The sequence below is a fragment of the Antechinus flavipes genome, chromosome 1 (genome assembly GCF_016432865.1).
Source record: "Antechinus flavipes isolate AdamAnt ecotype Samford, QLD, Australia chromosome 1, AdamAnt_v2, whole genome shotgun sequence".
In the NCBI taxonomy this organism is placed as follows: domain Eukaryota; kingdom Metazoa; phylum Chordata; class Mammalia; order Dasyuromorphia; family Dasyuridae; genus Antechinus; species Antechinus flavipes.
Window position 1 is genome coordinate 343901230 of NC_067398.1, and position 19693 is coordinate 343920922.

General features: G+C 34.0%; 1 protein-coding gene across 1 annotated transcript in view; it reads left to right on the plus strand.

Moving 5' to 3' along the window:
• The window catches only part of ADAMTS12 (ADAM metallopeptidase with thrombospondin type 1 motif 12), a 482021-nt gene extending 462658 nt beyond the window's left edge, over positions 1–19363 (plus strand). The window contains 1 exon segment of the mRNA XM_051969545.1: positions 18261–19363. Within this exon segment, the coding sequence (XP_051825505.1) occupies positions 18261–18439 (179 nt within the window). The 3' untranslated portion in view covers positions 18440–19363.
• Positions 19364–19693: the final 330 nt, after the last annotated feature.

Consider the following 19693-nt stretch of genomic DNA (forward strand, 5'->3'; position numbering starts at 1 on the left):
TCCCCAGAAGATTGAGCTTAAATTGATTCTTAAAGAGACAAGGCATTTCGAAGACATAGAGGAAGAGTGGAAGATCATTCCAGGAATGAGAGACAGAGAATGCCAAGACACAGAGACAGAAGATGAAATATATAAATGACAGGCTGGCATGGCTAGATCAAATGTGGAGGGAAATAAAGTATTAGAAAACAGGAGAGGTTGATAAGGCACTATCTTCTTTTTATGTGGTTGCTGAAAGGGGTCTGGGGACTACAGAATAATTTATTTTACTCCTCAACATTTTTCTGAGAAGCTATATTTTCTCAAGCTATTTTTAAAAACATCAATTTTCTTAGAATAGTATTTTTCTATAATATATAGAAATATAAGTCTTTAATATTTATTTATATTTATTTCAGTTAAAGAAAAAAGGCACTGGTTTGAGGAATTAGAACCCTTGTGTATGTTAAATACATGAACATTTGAAAGCGGTATGTCAGTTATTATTATTCAGTATAAGACTGGATGATCACTTGTAGAGAATGTTGAAAAGGGAAATCTCAATCATATGCTGGGTAATCTGGATGACCTTTCAAATTAAATTCTGCTGTGAGATTCTGAGATTTATTAGAGCCTTTCTATCCTTAGTTTCATTGATCCTGGTCATCAAAACTAGACTATATCTGAGTCCCATATTTCTCATTTTACACATTTGCTCCTTAGACACAGTGACTAACTTTGCATTCTCTATAAATAAAGCTTCTTAAACTGTAGTTTGCAACTTCACATAGAATTATGTGACTAAATATGGTGGTCATAAAATTATAAATTATCAGTAAAAGTTTGATTTTGTATATCTATTTTATATATTTATATACTTCTTAGACAAAAAGAAGCTCTAAGTGGAAAAAAATTAAGAAGCCCTGTGCTATAGCACCACTTCATATCTTGTGGGTACTAGTTCATATCAGTTTAGCTCTTCTTCAATTATAAGGATAACATAAGTTAATTATTTCCTTCATATAAAAGTCAGAACCATTTTTTAAAAAATAGAACTGAAATCTGGAGTTATAAAATATGGGGCCAACTGAAAGAGCACTGGATTAAGAGTCAGGAAAACAGTGTCTGCCACTTGCTATCTGTGAGAACTTGAGCAAACCATTAGTCCCCTGGAATAAGTCTTATGGAATCATAATTGGTCATTATACAGATCAAACAACAGTTCCTAAGTGTCTCAGAGTTTTCTGATTTTTACAGTGTTGTTATCTGTATAAATTGCCCTCCTGGTTCTGCTCATTTTTCTCTGCACCAATTCATAAAGGTCTTCCCAGGTTTCCCTAAAACCATCCCCTTCATTATTTCTTATAGCACAATAGCATTGTATACTATAAACTCATCCATTCCCTAATTTGTGGGCATTCCCACAGATTCCCATTGATGCCTCAAAAAGAGCCATAAATATTTTTGTATATCCTTACAGTATAATCTACACTCTTCCTCTAATTCTTCCTTTCTTTTTATCAAGATATAATAGAGTGGAAGCTAGGTAGTACTGTAGATAGAGCACCACTCTTGGAGCCAGGAGGACCTATGTTAAAATCTGACTGACACTAGCTATGTGACCCTGAGCAAATCATAACCTAATTGTCTCAAAAAAAAAAAAAGATACAATAGAACTACTTCCTCTTCCTATCCAATTGCACTCCTATGGACTCTGATGAGGATTGGGTTTAGAGGGGATACATATATTATCTTTGTATATTAGGATTAAGCAGTTTAGTTCTTTGTCACTATTCATTTGTGTTTTAATTTTTTCAATGTTTCTCTTAATTGTTTTCCACTCAGTTGTGGTATTTTCATAGCTTCAAGGAATGCTTGGAAGTCCTCTATTTTATTAAAAAGTGCATTTTCTCTCCTATAAGCTATACCTAGTTTTGCTGAGTAAATAATTCTTTGCTATAACTTCATCATAGCCTTTGACTTCTCAGATTTTAAACTCTCTGCTTCTTGATAGTGGTGGCTGACAAATCACATAGAATCTTTCTGTGGTTCTTCCGTATTTGAATTTGACTCCTCTGGTTGCTGATAGTACCTTTTTCTTTGACTTATAAACTGAATTTTGGTTACTAAGGAGTAGAATGGAGGGGGTTTCATTTGAGCATTTCTTTGAGGAGATGACCAGGGAAATTTTCTATTTCTGTTTTGCCATCTTTTATAAGAGATTTAAGTAAATTTTAAGGAAAGATTTCTTATAATATGATAACTAGGAATTTTTCTCTTGTCATAATGTTATGTGGTGTGATTTCTTAAATTTTTTCTCCTTTATCTGTTTTCCAAGTAGGTTGATTTTTGCTGTGATACTCTACATTGTTTTTTGCTATTTTTTCAGTTTTTAAAGCTTTAATATTTTATTATTTTGTCTAATGGGGTCATTGGCTTTTATTTGGTACATTCTAGTTTTCAGCATGTCTTTTGCTTGAGAAAAGTTTAGGAACTCTTCTACTAAGCTTTCTTCGAAATCTCTCATTTTGTTTCTAATTGTTCCTTTACTGCTTTCATTTCATTGATTAAAAAACATTTTAAATTCATTTTTAAACTCTTCCTTTATCTCTTTTAGAAATGTATTGAATTTGATTACCAAACTGTGCTTTTTCTTTGAGGTTTTACATGTAGATATTTTGGGGTCATTTTTTCCCCTGGGTTTTTTGCTTTGAAAATATCTGGCAACAAACAAAATAGCTTTTTATGGTAGGATTCTTTTCTTTGCTCATTCTGTCAGCTTTCTTCCTGACTTCATACTTAAAGTTAATTCTGAGCTGAAGTGTTGTTCTGCGATCTCAAGGATAGGTTGGGGACTTGTAAACTTTCAGTGCTCCTAAAGTGGTCTGATCCAGGGCAAAAATCTGATTGCTACCCCCCTGGCCTGAGTTCTTCAAGCTTCTGATCTAAGTTTGGGTCTGTGTTAAAGTAGACTACTGCTGGACTCAGCTCTTTATCAGCTAGCAAGAAAGCTGTACTGGTTCAGCATGATAGAAATACATTTGCGCTTTTAGTATAGGATTTCTGCCCTGCTTATTCTTCTGTAGTATTTAGAAGGGGCTAAATACTAAAACTAGATCTTATTCTGTTCCTAGAAACTGAGCCATGTAGCAACTGTGTGCTTCTGAACTTGATCCTTGATCGGCAGCCCAGGACTTGTAGTGACTCCCTATTCTTAAATAGCATACATCTTCAGTCTTTCCTGAATCTGTGACTTAACAATTAGGTAGTGAGCAGTAAAGCTTCCAGTTGACAACTGTTCCCATACCCTGCACAGGGTGCCCTGATATGGGAACTCTTCTCCCTTTAGATTGATGTGCTTTACATAACCCTGGGATCCTGTCTAGATCCTGACCTCAGTGTCCTCAGTATGTCACCTACCAGCATATCACTCAGTATGCCAACTTGGGAATGGAAAAATGATTCCCTATAACTTTTTTCTTACATTTCCCTATCCAATTTTAGTCTAGTGCATTTTCTAGATCTATTTGAAGGAATTAGAAGACAAGTTGGTTTTATACTACTTCTTGCTAGTCTGCCATCTTGCTTCCCTTTGAGGATGTATATTTTCATAACATCCAATGTGTGTGTTTGTTTTACTTAACTATATTTATTATTTGGGAGGGCTACTGTTTTGGGATGAGGAGAATGGTATGGTAAAGGATATCAGTGATAAATTATAATAATACAGAAAAATAAGACAGGAAAGAAAATATATGTGAAACATTTTTAAATGTAAGAAAACAAAAGAAATTTAGTTAGGGTTATAAATAAGCAACTCAGTTTTGTTCCTATTGTGTTAAATGTAATATCCAATTTAAAATCCATCCATATTAGTTTATAATTTCTCACCATTTTGTTTTTGTGTATTACAATGTCATGTTTTTGAAGCATATTAATTTCAATATTTATACATATATGTATATATGTGTCATGTGTACATATGTAAAATTGATTCTGCTGTATATATTATTTTATATTTTTATTATATTATTATTTTTATTTTTATATTTATTATAATTAATAATTATAAAATTAATATTTTATATTATAAATGTATTTCTATTAAGTTTGAGCATTCCTAATTATTATCTGAGAAACTGTCATAGGTCTTAGAGATTGCAAGACAAAAATAAGAATGCCCAGAGCCTAGTAAACTGTGTTTTCATGCCAAATAACCACCAGAACAATTTTGAGCAAGGAAGTTTGGGACTAAATTATTCTTTCTCTTGTAGATGTCTATATGTATTTGAGTAATTAATTACCCAGCATCTTCTTGCTGTGTACAGCTCTCCCTCACTTAAATCCAATTCACTTGCATGTCATGACATCACCTCCCTGATGTCATGGTCTTCTTCCAGAATGAAGGACAAAAACAGAGATACAATCCAGTAATCAAGTAGCCAGCAAATGGCTACTTCCATGATGTCAAGATAAGGATTGTTCAATATCACATTCATCAACCTTTTAGTGTCTTAGGAAATTTAGGACTCTTGGGACTCAGAAGCTCTTTCTTACCACTTAGTATCCCTTTCTTCTCCTCCAAATATGCTTAGAAAATCTGTGTGAAGCCAGTCTTAAACAAGAAGGAGATTTCTTCACTAGTAATATTGCTTCTAGAGAATAATTTCTATTTTTCATCTAAAAATGTATCTTTACAATCTGATAAGCAAAACATTATGGGAAATAATTATATAATATATCTCCCTTCTTGGAGCTTTGTAGGTTATTGGTAAAGTTTTTTTTTTTTTTTTTAAGTGTTTGCATTTAAATAGCATTGTTGAGATTCAAAAGGAGACCCCAAAAGCTTGGACCTGCAGATCAGTGTCACAAGATATTTCAAAAGAATTTGTAGGCTTGAACCCATCTCCAAGGCAAGGGGACAAAGTTTATTATAATTGTAATGCCAATTGAAACAGGCTAAGTTCCAAAAGAATTTAGCAAAGCAGCAGCAGTAAGAAGACAAATTTATAGGAAAAGACAGAGATCTGGCTATTCATGTTACTGATATGCTAATTTTATGGCCCAGAAGTAGAACTGAGAAGTGGTATATTCATTTTTGTCTCAGGAACTTAGTTATCACTGACCAGATAGATAATCCTGGTTAACACCAAATTATCTATCTCATAGTCAGCAAGGTTTGTAGGACTATCATAAGGCCAGAAGATTTTAATTATTGACAGACACATTATTAGAACAATAGACTCTAAAGTCAGAGGACCTTAGGATTACTGGTATATTTCCTTTGGAAGATGTACCCCCTTCAGCATTCTGTGAACATTTTCTCATTTGATTCTCATAACAATGGTGTTATGGACATAATCCAGTAATATTATAGGGAAACCAATAAGTATTTATTAAGCAATTACCATATGCTGGGCATGTGCTATGCCCAAGGGACACAAATATAAGAAAAAAATAAAGACAGACTAAGTTCTCTAGGGGCTTCCATTCTAATGGTTGAAAAAGGGAATTGTAAAGAGGAAGGGAGATGTGATGTGTGCATGAAGATCTCCACACAAGGACATGGTGTGGAAGTCAAAAAAGCATAAAACATAATGAAGATGGGTAAGAAAATTGGTTGGTCTGGGCCCTTCCTAAAATGGAGTCCCCAGAAGAAATTTGCCAATGAGGGAAGGGGGCCAGAGTACTGGAGTGACAATCCACTGGGAGAAAGCTGGAGAGGTAGATGAATGTTCCAGGTGTTAAGGGAGGCTCCAGGAGAAGACTTTAGCTAAAGCATGGTTTCAAAGCCTGAAAATTCTGATTATCACATTGTAGTAGTATGACATGGTTGGTAAATCTCTAGACTTAAAATTAGAAAGACTTAATTTTAATTCCACTGTTTGAACCACAGTTTCCAGTTGTTCAGGAAGAAATCACATAACCTGAGCTTCATTTCCCCATCTATAAAATGAAGATAACAATGCCTTTAGTATTTATCCCTGCAGTTATTGTCACGCATGTAAAAAGTGCTTTACATGCCTTGAAGTGATGTAGATATTAGCTAGTCCCATTTTATAGACGAAGAAATTGAGTCTTCAGATTTAGCTGTCTGTAGTTTCAATAGCTAAGCTACTAAGTAGCAGATTTGGATTGTCTAAATATCCAACGTTCTTTTTTCTCTATGTCATGTTCCCTTTTCAGCTTCATCTCCACAGAGAATGTCCCAAACATGCTCTGAGGAAGTAGACTGGTGACTATCCCTTTAAATTTCTAAATCCATTTTATACTTTATGAGCTAGAGGCAAATTGGGATTCTGCCTTCATATAGTACTGATTATAAGCATTGTGTTTAGCAAAGGACAAGTATTCAGTTGGATGAGGAATAGTACAAACCTTTATTGTTTTCAAATAATGGAGAGAGCTGATGCAATTAAAGTACTTGGCCTCTTGATTAATTATTTTGATGAGCGGGGAAACATAGGTTTGGGATTCAGGATCCTAAATATAAGCCAGTATAAATGTTTCTTCTTCTACCCCATCCTCCTTGATCTACCGCGGCCATACCACCTAACTCCACTATGCCAAAGGGCTTTCTACTTACAAATGACCCTGGGCCTTTGAGCAGCCTGGCAAGTCCTCATTCACTTTTCCAGAGATCATCAGCTCAAATGGCATTCAAATTTGATAAAGATAGGCACTGTAACTTGAACAAACCAAAGAGAAAATTTTTTGATAATTAGAATATAGGACTAGCTTTGCAAACAGGCAGCCATCTGCATGGTATGATTTGAAGGGCATAAACAAAGGCCCCTTCAAAAAACTGACCAATTTCTAGTCATCCTTTTAATTTTTTTAACTTTTTAAGTAACAAATTATTTTTATTAATCTGTCACCACTACTGAGAATTTTTTTAAAACTCTGAAAAGCAAAGCTTTTAATATATACCTTCATAGTCTGACAAAACAAATTTCTACATTAGCCATGTCCACAAATGTATGTCTTTCTTGACTTCAAGTTCATCATCTTTCTATCAAGTAAGGAGTGATACATTTCAGTATTTTTTAATTGGTTTTATCAGTGCTTTGATCAGCATTTTAATCTTGCAAACTTGTTTTGCTTTTTAATTTTTCATAGTATAAATTGTTCTCCTAGTTCGGCTCCACATGCAAAAAATCTTCACTTTCCTTCAAAATTGTCCATTCATCATTTCTTTTGGCACAATAATATTGTATTATGTGAATGTACCACAATTTCTTTAGCCATTCCCTAAGAGGTTTCTAATTTTTGGCTACTATGAAAAGGGTGATACCTTTTGCTTTGATTTCTTTGCTGAGGGAAGGATGGAGTAATTGTTGTTATAGACTTAGTAGTGGTATAGTTAGATCGAAAAGTATGCAGAATTTAGTTATTTGGGGGGACATAGTTTTAAAATCCTCTCCAGAATGAATGGAACAATTCACAGCTATACTACCAATGCTCTAGTGTATCTATTTTCCCATAGTTCCTCCATCTGTCATTTTCTTCTTTTGTCATCTTTGCATATCTGATGATTGTGAACTCATGAGACAGAATCTCAAGGTAGCTTTAATATGCATTTCTTTAGTTATTAATAATTTTGACCATTTTTCATATGATTATTGATATATGTATTTCTTTCTTTGAAAACTATATTTCCCATCCTTTGGCTATTTATCTGTTGGAGAACAGCTCATAGTTTTGAAAATTTGAATGAAGTTTATCATTCATATATATATATATATATATATATATATATATATCTTAAATGAGACTTCAAAGAAACTTATGGCAAAAATTTGCTCCAATTACCTGTTTTTCTTCCAATTTCCACTACATTAGATATATTTGTACAAAATTTTTCAATCTTGTGAGATCACATCACTTATTTAATCATAAAATTTCCCCTCTATCCCTAGATCCAAAATTTTCTTCTTTGCTCTTCTCATTTGTTTATCATGTGATCTTTTATATGTAGGTCATGTATCATGTGGTCTTTTATATCTAGGTCATGTATCTGGAGCTTATGTTGGTACATGATGGGAGATACTAATCTAAACCTAATTTCTGCCAAACTGCTGTCTAATTTTCCCAGCAGTTTTTTGCCAAGTAGTGAATTCATCTTCCAATAAATTTATCCTCATTTCTTGTCATCTGTTTGAACATTTTACCATTAGACATTTATTCTTCAAGGTCTTGAATATTTGCCCATCTCCAAAGACTCTTTCCTGAATGAAAAATGACTTTTTAAGGTAGGTAGACAGCTAAATGAATGCAGACTTGGATAAGTAGCAACTTGAATTAAAAGTATTGGGGGTACAAAAGAAAAACTTGACTTTTTTTTTTAACCTAAAGTGGCTCTAGCTTTTGAGGAAGATAGCATGTGAAATATGTAGAAAACAATTAAAAAGCAATGTGTCATAAAATAGTAGATTTTGTGGTTTAGATGATAAGTAAATAATGTAGGTGTGGGGCTAGAAATGGAAGGAAGTAGATCTGTAATCAACCTTTCACCCTTTCTTTTCTCTACTTTCTTCTATACCAACTCCATAAATGCATTTATTTGCTTATACTTATGAGTTGGCATTATATTGCTAGATAACTACAAAAATCTTATGATGTCTGATTACTTTGGCATCTTGAAGTAGTCATATTGTCACAGTATACTGTTCCAAACAGTTATGAGCTTCTGAAAGGGAATTCTAAAATTGCTCTATATAGTACCTAGCACATTGCTAGATCAGGTAATCATAACTAGTGTTCCCTGATGTTTGCTAAACTGATAACATCCCTGATGATATTTCTACTGTTTTGTAGGGGGAGAAAGGCTTTTAGAATTTTAGGACAAGAAAGGAGTATGGAGGTCATTTAGTTTAGTACTCTCATTTTAGAATGAAGTGATTTGCCCAAAAGCACATAGAAAATAAGCAGAAAAACCAGGATTCAGTCCTAGGTTTCCTGACCCTAAATCGAATGCTCTTTTTTTGCTACCATGATTTTGAAGCACCTATTTGTGTGGAAGTGGGAAGCAATGCATGAATGAGCCTTATTTATTTGGGGGCCAACAACTCACTGGTATATTCGATATACATTATTTTAATGTTATTCCTTTTGGTTTAAGGTAATATATCTTTATTTTGAACTTGATAAACACCAAATAAAATGGTTGTTTACATTTATATAATGGAACAGAAAAAAAGAATTGTGGATTAAACTTCAGTACTCTCATTTATTTTTCTTTTGAAGCATATCATGCCTTGCATGTTTACATATGGTGGTAAATGCACGTGCATATAAATGTATATGAGTATATATGGATATGTCTGTATATAAAAATATATCTTAACTGCAGCCTTGGAAGAGGTGGGGGGTAGAATGAAAGGGGAAAAAAGAAAAAGAAAAAGTGCTCAGCAAAGAACAAAGAATAACCTATAAGGAAGCAAAGAAAAGCTTGACACTCATGAATATAATTTCTTCTATTATTATATATGTTTTATTGAAATGGAAATTTATTGTCGTATATTTTGAATTCCTCCTAATGTTCTGCTGGGCACATACTACTATTTTGTTTTATTTTCCTTTTCTGCCTTTCTTTTTTCTATTCTGTTTTTTTTTTCTTATAGTTAGTTCAATAAGTTAAAAAAAAGAAAGAAAGAAAGCTATTCCTGCTTGTGTCTGCTTCTTTCTGACAATCTTTCTTGTTTTTTTCTCTGCATTTTAAAAGAAGAGGCCATAATGATTCCCCCTTTTAAAAATTCTTTCTTTTTTCCTACTTTATTTTTAACTCCCATCCCTATCAGAAAAGAACAACAAAGTCCTGAAATATGCAGAATTAAGCAAAACAAATTCCTCACACTGACCATATGAAAAAGTATTTCTTATTTTGCATTTTATGTTTATCATCTTTCTTTTGGGAATGTGCAACATGTCATATAGAGGGAAATTGTAAGAACTTGACCTAAATAACCTCGGTTGAAACTCACATCAAATTCTGTGAGGTCATTAACAAAGAAATTGCTATGCAAGATGTTAAGGGTTAAGGTTAGGATTGAGATGTCCAAGGTCCTGAAGCTAGCCTCACAAATGGAAATCAATCTTTGTCCTCTTTGAACACCAGATTCTACATTCTCCCCACTCTGTTAGTGATCTTTCAGGAAGGTTCCTTCTTGCCAGCAGTGGATTTTCAATACAAATGTGATTGTTTATTGACTTCAGAAAGAAAGGCTAGTGAAAGAAGGTCTCTGCAATTGAAGGACTCAGTTCTTATCCTTTATGTTCTTCTAAACAAACTTCTCAATAGTAAAGACAATGAGATTCTGGCAGCTCTACAGAGGAAACATTGCAATATAAAGAGATCACAGTGAATGTAGTGATGAGCTGTTTGTAAAACAAGGCATTTTTGAGCTTAATGCCTTTTTTTAAAGGAAGAAATTCTGTCCAAGGCTTCTGGAAAACACACTGCTTCAATTTTCCCATTTAATTAACTGGTCCATTTACAAGATGTTCCTGGATATTGGCCTGGTTTATGAAAGTGATTTTCTTCAGGAACCCTCAGTGACCTTTGCTCTGTGCAAGGAAAAATGACAACAGCAAAATGATAAGCTGGGTTCTGGCAGTCATTCCAACAAAATCTAAAAGAACGTTCTCTTGTGTAAGAAGTTTATTAATTATAAGTATTGCATCATCTCTCTAAATTAGAAGAGGTCATGAAATTCAAAGATATAGGGGACCTTAAGAATCTTCTAGTCCAATTTTCTAATTTTACAGGTGAGTCAAGTAAGATCTAGATAAAGAGCCTTGCACAAAGTTCTCAGGTAATAAGTGGCAGAATCAAGATTTGAACCCATAGTAGTTGGTCAATAAACATTTCTAAAGCACCTACAATGTTCTAGTATTGTGCTAAGCACTGCAGATACAAAGAATGGCAAAAAGTAGTCATTGCTTTCAAGAATATAATGGATAAACAACATGTGAACTGCTGTGTACAAATAATATATGGGAAAAATAGAATATAACCAGAAGAAAAGTGCTAGAAAATTTGGAAAAGACTTCTTGTAGAAGATAGAATTTTAGCTGAATTTGAAGAAAGCTAGGAAACAGAGAGTTAAGGAAGGAGAACATTCTCAGTGGGGATTAGGCAATTTAATGGAGACAAGAGTGCCTTGTTTGGGGAATAGATAAGGGAAGGAAAATGTAAAAAGTAAAAAGGTTGGTAAGATCCACTGTTAATTCCACTCCATAACACTGAACCTAACTGATCCGTGTTGTTAAATGAAATAGATTTTTTAAAAATGAGATTAGATGTTCTCTAAAGTCCTTTACAGGTTTGTTTGTTTTTTTTTTTTAAGCATAGCATAAATTTCCTCCAGGTTTAAGATGAAAAGCTTCTACTGAATACCTATTCAATTAAATTCAACAAAATGTAATGAATATTATCACATTCAAGGCACTATGCTGAAACAAAAATAAAATTGACCCTATCCTTAAAGTTGTTACAATCTAGCCAGTTGATATGATGTATATAAAAGTAACTACAAAGCAAAAGTAGAAAGTATGTAAGAGATGATATATGTAATAGAGATACAAATTGTTCTTAAAGGTCAGAGATAAGAGAGACTATTTCCAGCTTAGAAGATCTGGGAAGGGTTCAAAGAAAGTAGAATTTGATAGGTATTCAAATAACAACTTAGCTAAAGTATGATTTTAAAAGGTTTAAATAGAGAGAAGGCATCCTAGTGATAGGCAATGGCAAAATGAAGTCAAGAAAAAAATTTTTTTTCAAGGAAGCTGTGTAATCTGGTTAGCTTAAATGTATCACCAAGTAGAAATAAGAGAAACATAAAGCTAGAAACTAGATTGGAGCTAGATATACACACATACATATGTATGTATGTATGTATGACTTCTGGTACCAAGTTGGCAGAGTGAGGAAGGAACCCTCTGAAGCCCTTGTAAATTCCCCTCCAAACAACTTAAAAACTGCCTCAAAATTGATCTAGGATCAAGTAAGCAGTTTATCAGTATGGTAGGAAAAGCCTGTCTCCCTACAGTGGGAGAGGAGTGAGGTTCAAGGGCAGCAGAAGTAGCAACCAGCCTCACAGCAAGGGACTTGCTGAAAGGTTCCAAATGCAGAACAATCCACCAGTGAAGCTTCCTCACCCTCCTGCAAACCACACAGGCAACTTGAAAGACCTCACTGCTGACCAGTAGTGAAGCCCACTCTTCCCCATCATGCTAGGTTAACAGCAGGACCCAGTCCCCAGGGTCTATCAACAAACAGATCCTGTTTCCATAGCAACTCAGGAGCAGAACCTCCTCTCTGGAACAGACCAACAACTAAACTCCACACCCAGTGGAAGCTCACCCCCGCATACAAGCCAGTGAAAGCAAGCAGCTAAGCTTTAAGTACCTAAAGCCCAGTAAAATCCAGCAGTAAGATCTTGATCCTTAGCCCAAAAAGTTCTGGTGCAATCGTAGGACCAGAGCCCAACTCTCATAGAAAAACAGCAAAGTCACAAAAAGGTAGAATAATGAGTAAAAAAGAAAAGAAAAACTTGACTATAAAAAGTTACTGTGGTGACAGGGAGGATTAAGGCATAAACTTAGAAGAAGTTAGTATTATCAAAATGGTTACATGTGAAGCCTTAAAGAAAAACATAATTTGGTCTTGGGCTCAAAAAGAATTCTTGCAAGAGCTTTAAAAAGAGTTAAAAGGCAATTTAGAGAAGCAGAAGAAAAGTTGGGAAGAGAAATGAGAGTAATATAAGAGAATCATGAAAAGAAATCAATAGCATGGAAAAAGATTTACAAAAATTTATCAAGGAAAATAGCTCCCTAAAATAGCCCCTTTGAACGCCTTTAAATAATGCAATGAAACAATTCCTGAAGGAATAGAACTCAAAAAAGGATGAGATGAAATAATTTCCCAAGGACAAATTTAGAATTTCAGCAGGAAAGGTCTGTCACACCTGAGTGAGAGTGAAGCATAACTAGTGAAGACTACCAGTTCAGATCCAGCCCCAGTAAAGCAGGAGCAGGTTTTGTGAGCCACTTGATCATCATCATCATCAGCTGCCACTTTCCAAAACTCTCAGCACAGAGAATAAAGGGGTCAAATAACTGATGAGAAGGAGATTGCAGGGGTCTCTTTGCTAGCACTGAGGTAGGATTGTGTTGCTTTGCCCATCCTCAGTTCTGAGTTGCAGTCCTATGTAGCATTATTAGGGTGAGAAGCACTAGCACACCAAAGCTTGCAGCCACAGTAGAGCAGGGTCCCTTTCAGGACATAAAAGAGTGTGTGTGGTCACTCACAGAGCTCATAGGCCAGGAGAGTAGTAAACACATCTTTTCTTTTTTCATACCATTTTGGAAGAACTGAAACTTATAGGTCCCTAGAAGGATCTCTGAAAATAGCTACATAAACCCCCTGAAACTTGAGACAGTGTATCCTCCCTCCATGAGAGCAGGGCCCTACTTTAACAAAAAGCTAAAAACAAAAAATGGCTGGGAAAATGAGCAAACAAGAGAAACATTTCTGGCCATAGAAAGTTACTATGATGATAAGGAAGACTAAAATGCACACGTAAGAGAAGATAAGATGGTCAAAGTTCTGACATCCAAAGGTTCCAAGAAATAGATGAACTAGTCTTAGGCCATGGAGGAACTTAAAAAGGATTTTGAAAATCAAATAAGAGGTGGAGGAAAAATTAGGCAGAAAAATAAGTGATGCCAAAAAAAAAAGGCATGATAATTGTAGAAATACACAAAAAATACTGAAGAAATTAATATCTTTAAAAAATTAGAATTGGCCAAATGGCAAAAAAGGTACAAAAAAGCAAATGAGGTGGGAAAATTCATTGAAAAGAAAAATTGTCCAAATGGGAAAAAGAGTTACAAAAGGTTACCAAAGAAAATGATTTCTTAAAAAACAGAATTGAACAAATAGAAGCCAGTGATTCTATGAAGAATCAAGAAACAATAAAACAAAATTAAAAGAATAAAAAAAAAACCCAAAACAATGTAAAATAACTCATTGGAAAAACAAATGACCTGGAAAATAGATCCAGGAGAGATCATTTAAAAATTATTGGACTATCTGAAAGCCATGATCTAGAGAGAGAGAGAGAGAGAGAGAGAGAGAGAAAGAGAGAGAGAGAGAGAGAGAGAGAGAGAGAGAGAGAGCGAGCTAGACATTATCTTCCAAGAAATTATCAAGAAAAGTTGTGGTAATATTCTAGAACCAGAAAGTAAAATAGAAAGCAAAAGAACCTATTACTCACCTTCTGAAAGAGATCCCTAGTTGAAAACTCCCAGGAATATTATAGCCCAATTCCAAATCTCCCAGGTCAAGGAGAAACTATTACATGAAGCTAGAAAGAAACAATTCAAGTATTGTGGAACTATGATCAGCTTAAAAATTTTATCAACTTCTACATTAAAGGGCTTTGAATATGATATTCTGGGGGGCAAAGGAACTAGGATTACAAGCAAGAAATATCTATGCAGCAAAACTGAGTAAAATCCTTCAGGAGAAAAATGAATATTCAATGAAATGGCAGATGTTCAAGCATTCTTGATGAAAAGACCAGAGTTGTATAGAAAATTTGACTTTCAAATACAAGAATGAAGAGTGGCATAAAAAGGTAAACAGAAAAGAGAACTCATAAGAGACTTAATAAAAGGTTAAACATTTTATGTTCCTACATGGGAAGTTGATACTTGTACTTCATAAAACTTTTCTCATTATTAGGGCAATTAAAAGATGTATATATAAACAAAAGGCACAGGTATGAGTTAAATATAAAGGGATGGTATCTCAAAAATAAAATTAAGGTGTGGGAGAGAAATGTAATTGTGGAAAGCAAAAGAAAGAAGTTGAATTGGGCAAATGGAAGCTAAGTATTCTATGAGACATCAAAATAACAAATAACAAATAAAAAAGGGAAAAATAGAAAAATTTGTGAAATTTGTCATTGGAAAAACAACTGATTTAGAAAGATACAGCAGAGATAATATAAGAATTTTTGGACTACTTGAAAGCTATGATCAAAAAACCAAAAACAGAACAGCTTTGAAGATATTATAAAAGACATATTAGAAAAAAAATTGTTAGGAGTTATTTTGCTCAATTTCATGTTAATAAGTTTGATGATCTAAATGAAATGGATATCTACAAAAATAGAAATTACTCATATTAAAACTTAAACCAGTCTTAGAAAAAGAAATTGAACAAGCCATCACTGAATTTCTCTAGGACCAGATGTATTCACAAGCTAATTCCACCAAATATTTATAAACAATTAATCCCAATACCATATAAACTATTTAGAAAAATAGTCAAGAAGGAGTTCTGTGAAATTTCTTTTATGATGCCAATACTTAAACTAGTACAAGTCAAAACAGAGAAAGAAAATTTTAGACCAATTTCCCTAATAAGTATTGATGCAAAATTTTTAAATAAAATTCTAGCCAAGAGATTATGGTAATTTAGGTGGAATGTTATATCAAAACCTCCAGGTTCATTCAATTTTAGAAAAATTATCAAAATAATTGACCACACCAATAACAAAACCAACAGAAATCATATAATTATCTTAATAGATGCAGAAAAACCCTTTGACTCAGCAATAGCACTATTAGATCTATATCCCAATGAGATCATTTTTTTAAAAAAATTAAAGAGACCTACATGTACAAAAATATTTAGAACAACTCTTTTCATGGTTGCAAAATATTGGAAATTGAGATATACCCATCAATTGGGAAATGTCTGAACATGCTGTGGTATGTGAATTTATATAATAGAATACTATTGTGCAAAAAAAAAAAATGAAGAAATAAATTTCACAAAAACCTGGAAAGACTTGTATGAACTGATGCAAAGTAAAATAAGAACAACAAGAAAAACATTGTAAACAAGATCAGCAACATTATGTGATGATCAACTGTGATTGATGTGTCTCATCTCTTCTTAGCAACACACAAATAAGAAGCACTCAAAAAGAAAAATGCTATTCACATGTAGTTAGAGAACTGATGGACTCAGAATGTAGCATTTTTTTCACTTTATTCTTTCTTGTGGTATTTTTCCTTTTGATGTGTTTTTTAATAAGTGTGACTAATATGGAGATTTTACATAATAGCATATGTAATAAAGTATATTAAACTGCCTACCAATTTTAGAAAAGGGGAGGAGAAAAAGGGAGAAAAATTTGAAACTCAAAATTTTGATAAAAACAAATGCTAAAAATCTTCTTGATTTGTAATTGGGAAAAATAGAATATCATTTTTGACAAATTTTGACAAAATGTCTTGACAAGTCTTGACAAAATACAGCAACTAAAATGCCATGAAAAGTCTGGCACAGTTACAAGACCAGAGTCTATTAACCTTTCTTAATAGGTCAATTATTAAATTGATCAATGATCAATTATATTTATCTAAAACAACCAGCAAACATCTGTAATTGATTTAAGCTAGAAGCCTTTCCAATACAGCAAGAGGAAAGCAAGAATTCTCATTATCACCTCTCTTACATAATACTATACTAGAAATATTAGCTATAGAAATAGAAAAAATAAATTGAAGTAATTAGCATAAGCAATGAGGAAAGAAAATTATCATTGTGTTTTAGTCATGGAACAGCAAGGAAGACAGTGAAATTTATTGAGAAAGAGAATGACATGGCCAGATCTGGGCTTTAGAAAAATTACTTAGGCAAATGAATGGATGGTAGATTGGAGTGGTAAAAGACTTGAGAAAGAGTGTAATAAAGAAGGGTGATCAAAAGTATCAAAGGCTGAAGAGAAATCAAGAAGACTGAAGATTAAGAAAAGGCTTCCTACCACTTTGAGGAACAAATACAAAATCATTTTTGGCATTTCAAACCTTTCTTAACATTCCCTTCTCCCCCCAATTTTATATCTTACTCCCTTCCATTTTGATCTTTGACACTGTCTTTCTTGCTGTTCCATGACTAAAGGAAGGCAGACATAGAAGGATTGCCTAGCAGAAGTGAGGACCCACTTGAAGTTGTATAACATAAATTTGTAATGAATACAGTCAGAATGATTGTATTCTTTACTTCACCTTTGTTTAGCAGCATGTGTATAAGAGTGAAGAATGCAGATGGTGGGAGTCATCCAAGGCTAAGGCTAAGGCTTGGCAGGGCATAATTGTCAAAAGGATAAGGGGATCAAGGACTCAAGAGAAGAAGACAATGTAAGAGTTTAACTGGTTCATAAAGGGGTCAAGTTGGAGAAAAGAAAAGAGTTGAGGAAAGATTGCTTTTAAAAGAACCAACAAGTAGATGTTTTTGAGAATATGGTATATGGACAAAGATTGAGAAAGCAGAGGAAGAAGTTAAAAGCCAATAGATTATACTCAGATAAGGAAATTTTGGAATTCTTGAACATGGAACATTTGTGGGTTATGAACAAGATCAAGGGTATGGTTATATTTGTATGTGGTTGAAGTGGAGTGGAGGAGTAGGACATAGGAAGTGAGGACTCAATTTGAGGAATTGAGTGTTTAGGATGTTTGTGGAGGAGTCATTTTGAGGTCCCTGAGTATGAGGACAGAGTTGGGGAGGAGAGAAAAATTGTGATCCGTGTGCCAAAGTTGTTGAGGAAGGAAGGGAAATAACCTGTAAGTCTGTTCACAACATCTACCAGGTTTTTGATGGGTAGATTTGAATAGCATTAACGTCAAAGAAGAGGTTACTAAATGATGGAGAAAGGAGAAGTTGGAAGTGTTAATGGGGACCTTGCTGCAATCAGTGAGCCAATGAGGCAGCTGGTACTAGAAAGAGTAGCCAGGGGGATTATGTAATTAGGGGAGAGCCAGGTTTCAATGATAGGTTCAAAGAATTTAGTGCCTTGCCTTTTGTTAAGATTCCAATTCATAAAATTTTAAAGCGGGGAAGATTCTTTGAAATTCTAAACTAATCTCCTTATGGGGGCATATGAGGAAACGAGTGAAATAACTTGCCTAGATAGTTAATTACAAAGTCAAGGCAGTAATCCAGATCATCTATGATACATTGCCTTGGATTGTGATTACATATAGATGTGACACAGTGTCACCAAATAGATCTAAACATCATGAGGATAGAAACTCTGAAGTCTTATTTGTGCTGATGCTATTATACCTAACTTTAGTAGAAAGATTTAGTGAATTTCCACGACAGAAAAGTTTCTAGAAACATAAAGATGCCAAATTAACAGCAGTATAAAGCCATTTACCTACTGAGCATAATTTTAAAATGTTTTTCTCCCTCACAGATCAACCTTGCAGAAAGGACAAACTAACATCCATTTTCTGCCAGACACTGAAAACGATGGGCAAATGCTCTGTCATCACTTTAAGAGCTCAGTGCTGCTACACATGTGGTAAACCTCACACTATGCAGTCTCGACAGCCAAAAAATCAACATGGCTTCAGAAAATCCAAACTGCTCTGATGCCGGAAAGAATCCATCCTTTACCAAAGACAACAGCAACCTGCTAGACATGATGAGTTCTGTGCTCTGGGTTAATTTTATTGAGGTCTCAGTTCCTTTGTTTCATTTGAAATTGGGTAATTAAAAAAATCCTATTATAATCATCTATTCTAATGGATGTTGTTGAGCTATAATACGTGCTGATACCTGGTAGAAAGGTGAGATGCCTAGTCAGGTTAGTTTTATGGATTCCTGCCATTCTTTACAGGGTATAACTTTTATGAAAGGTGCCAAATTGAATAATCCTATAAAGTCTTGTGTCTCCTCAAAGGGGGTGAGGGGTCTGAAATTTTCATTCTACCTCAGGCATGCAAAGACAAAGGACTGTGGTTGGAGGAAACAATGAAATCTTACTGATTTCCCTTGATGAGTGCACTCTGCCCTCTCACCTGCCCCTCAGAGTTGTTTACCATCCTCAGAAGGATAGTTTATAAGTTTTCACTATGCTATTTACACTTAATCCAAACCAAGGGAAAAGCTTTATATGACCAATGTTCAGTGGAAAGCAGAGTGGAAGAAGTAATCTATTCCCTGACCAATCCCCCTAAGTCTTCTCTTTGCAATCTTGAGTTGAAGAATTAGATGTTAGAGGATTGAAATAAGACCTTTATGATTAGATCTGCTATTTTTGTAAGCTTTTGTCAGTGTTTACAAAATAAATACAAGCATTCATAAGAAGGGTTGGGGTGAATAGTACAAAGTCTAAAGCCTCAGTAATAAAGACTAATGAAACTTCAAGTAGGTCCTTCATAAATACTTTTCCAATTAAATTCAATAACCCTCTACTATGTACTAGATTTGACAAAGGCAAAAATTAAATATTCCTTGATCTCAAAAATTTTACATTCTATATAATTATATATATATATATGTGTGTGTGTGTGTGTGTGTGTGTGTAGGTGTGTGTGTGTATATATATATATATATAATTACAGCATGGATAAAATAATATAATCAATAACAGATATATATGCATATGTATTTATATACTTTACAACTTTTTTTTTTTCCTGAGGCAATTGGAATTAAGTGACTTAGCCACATAGCTAGGAAGTGTTAAGTGTCTGAGATCAGATTTGAACTCGGGTCCTCCTGACTTCAAGGCTAGTGCTCTATTCACTGCACCACCTAGCTCCCCCTATTTTAAAACTATTAAATAATAATAGTAATGGGTTAAAAATTCAGGAAAAGTACATGTAAAAACACTCTGCTAGA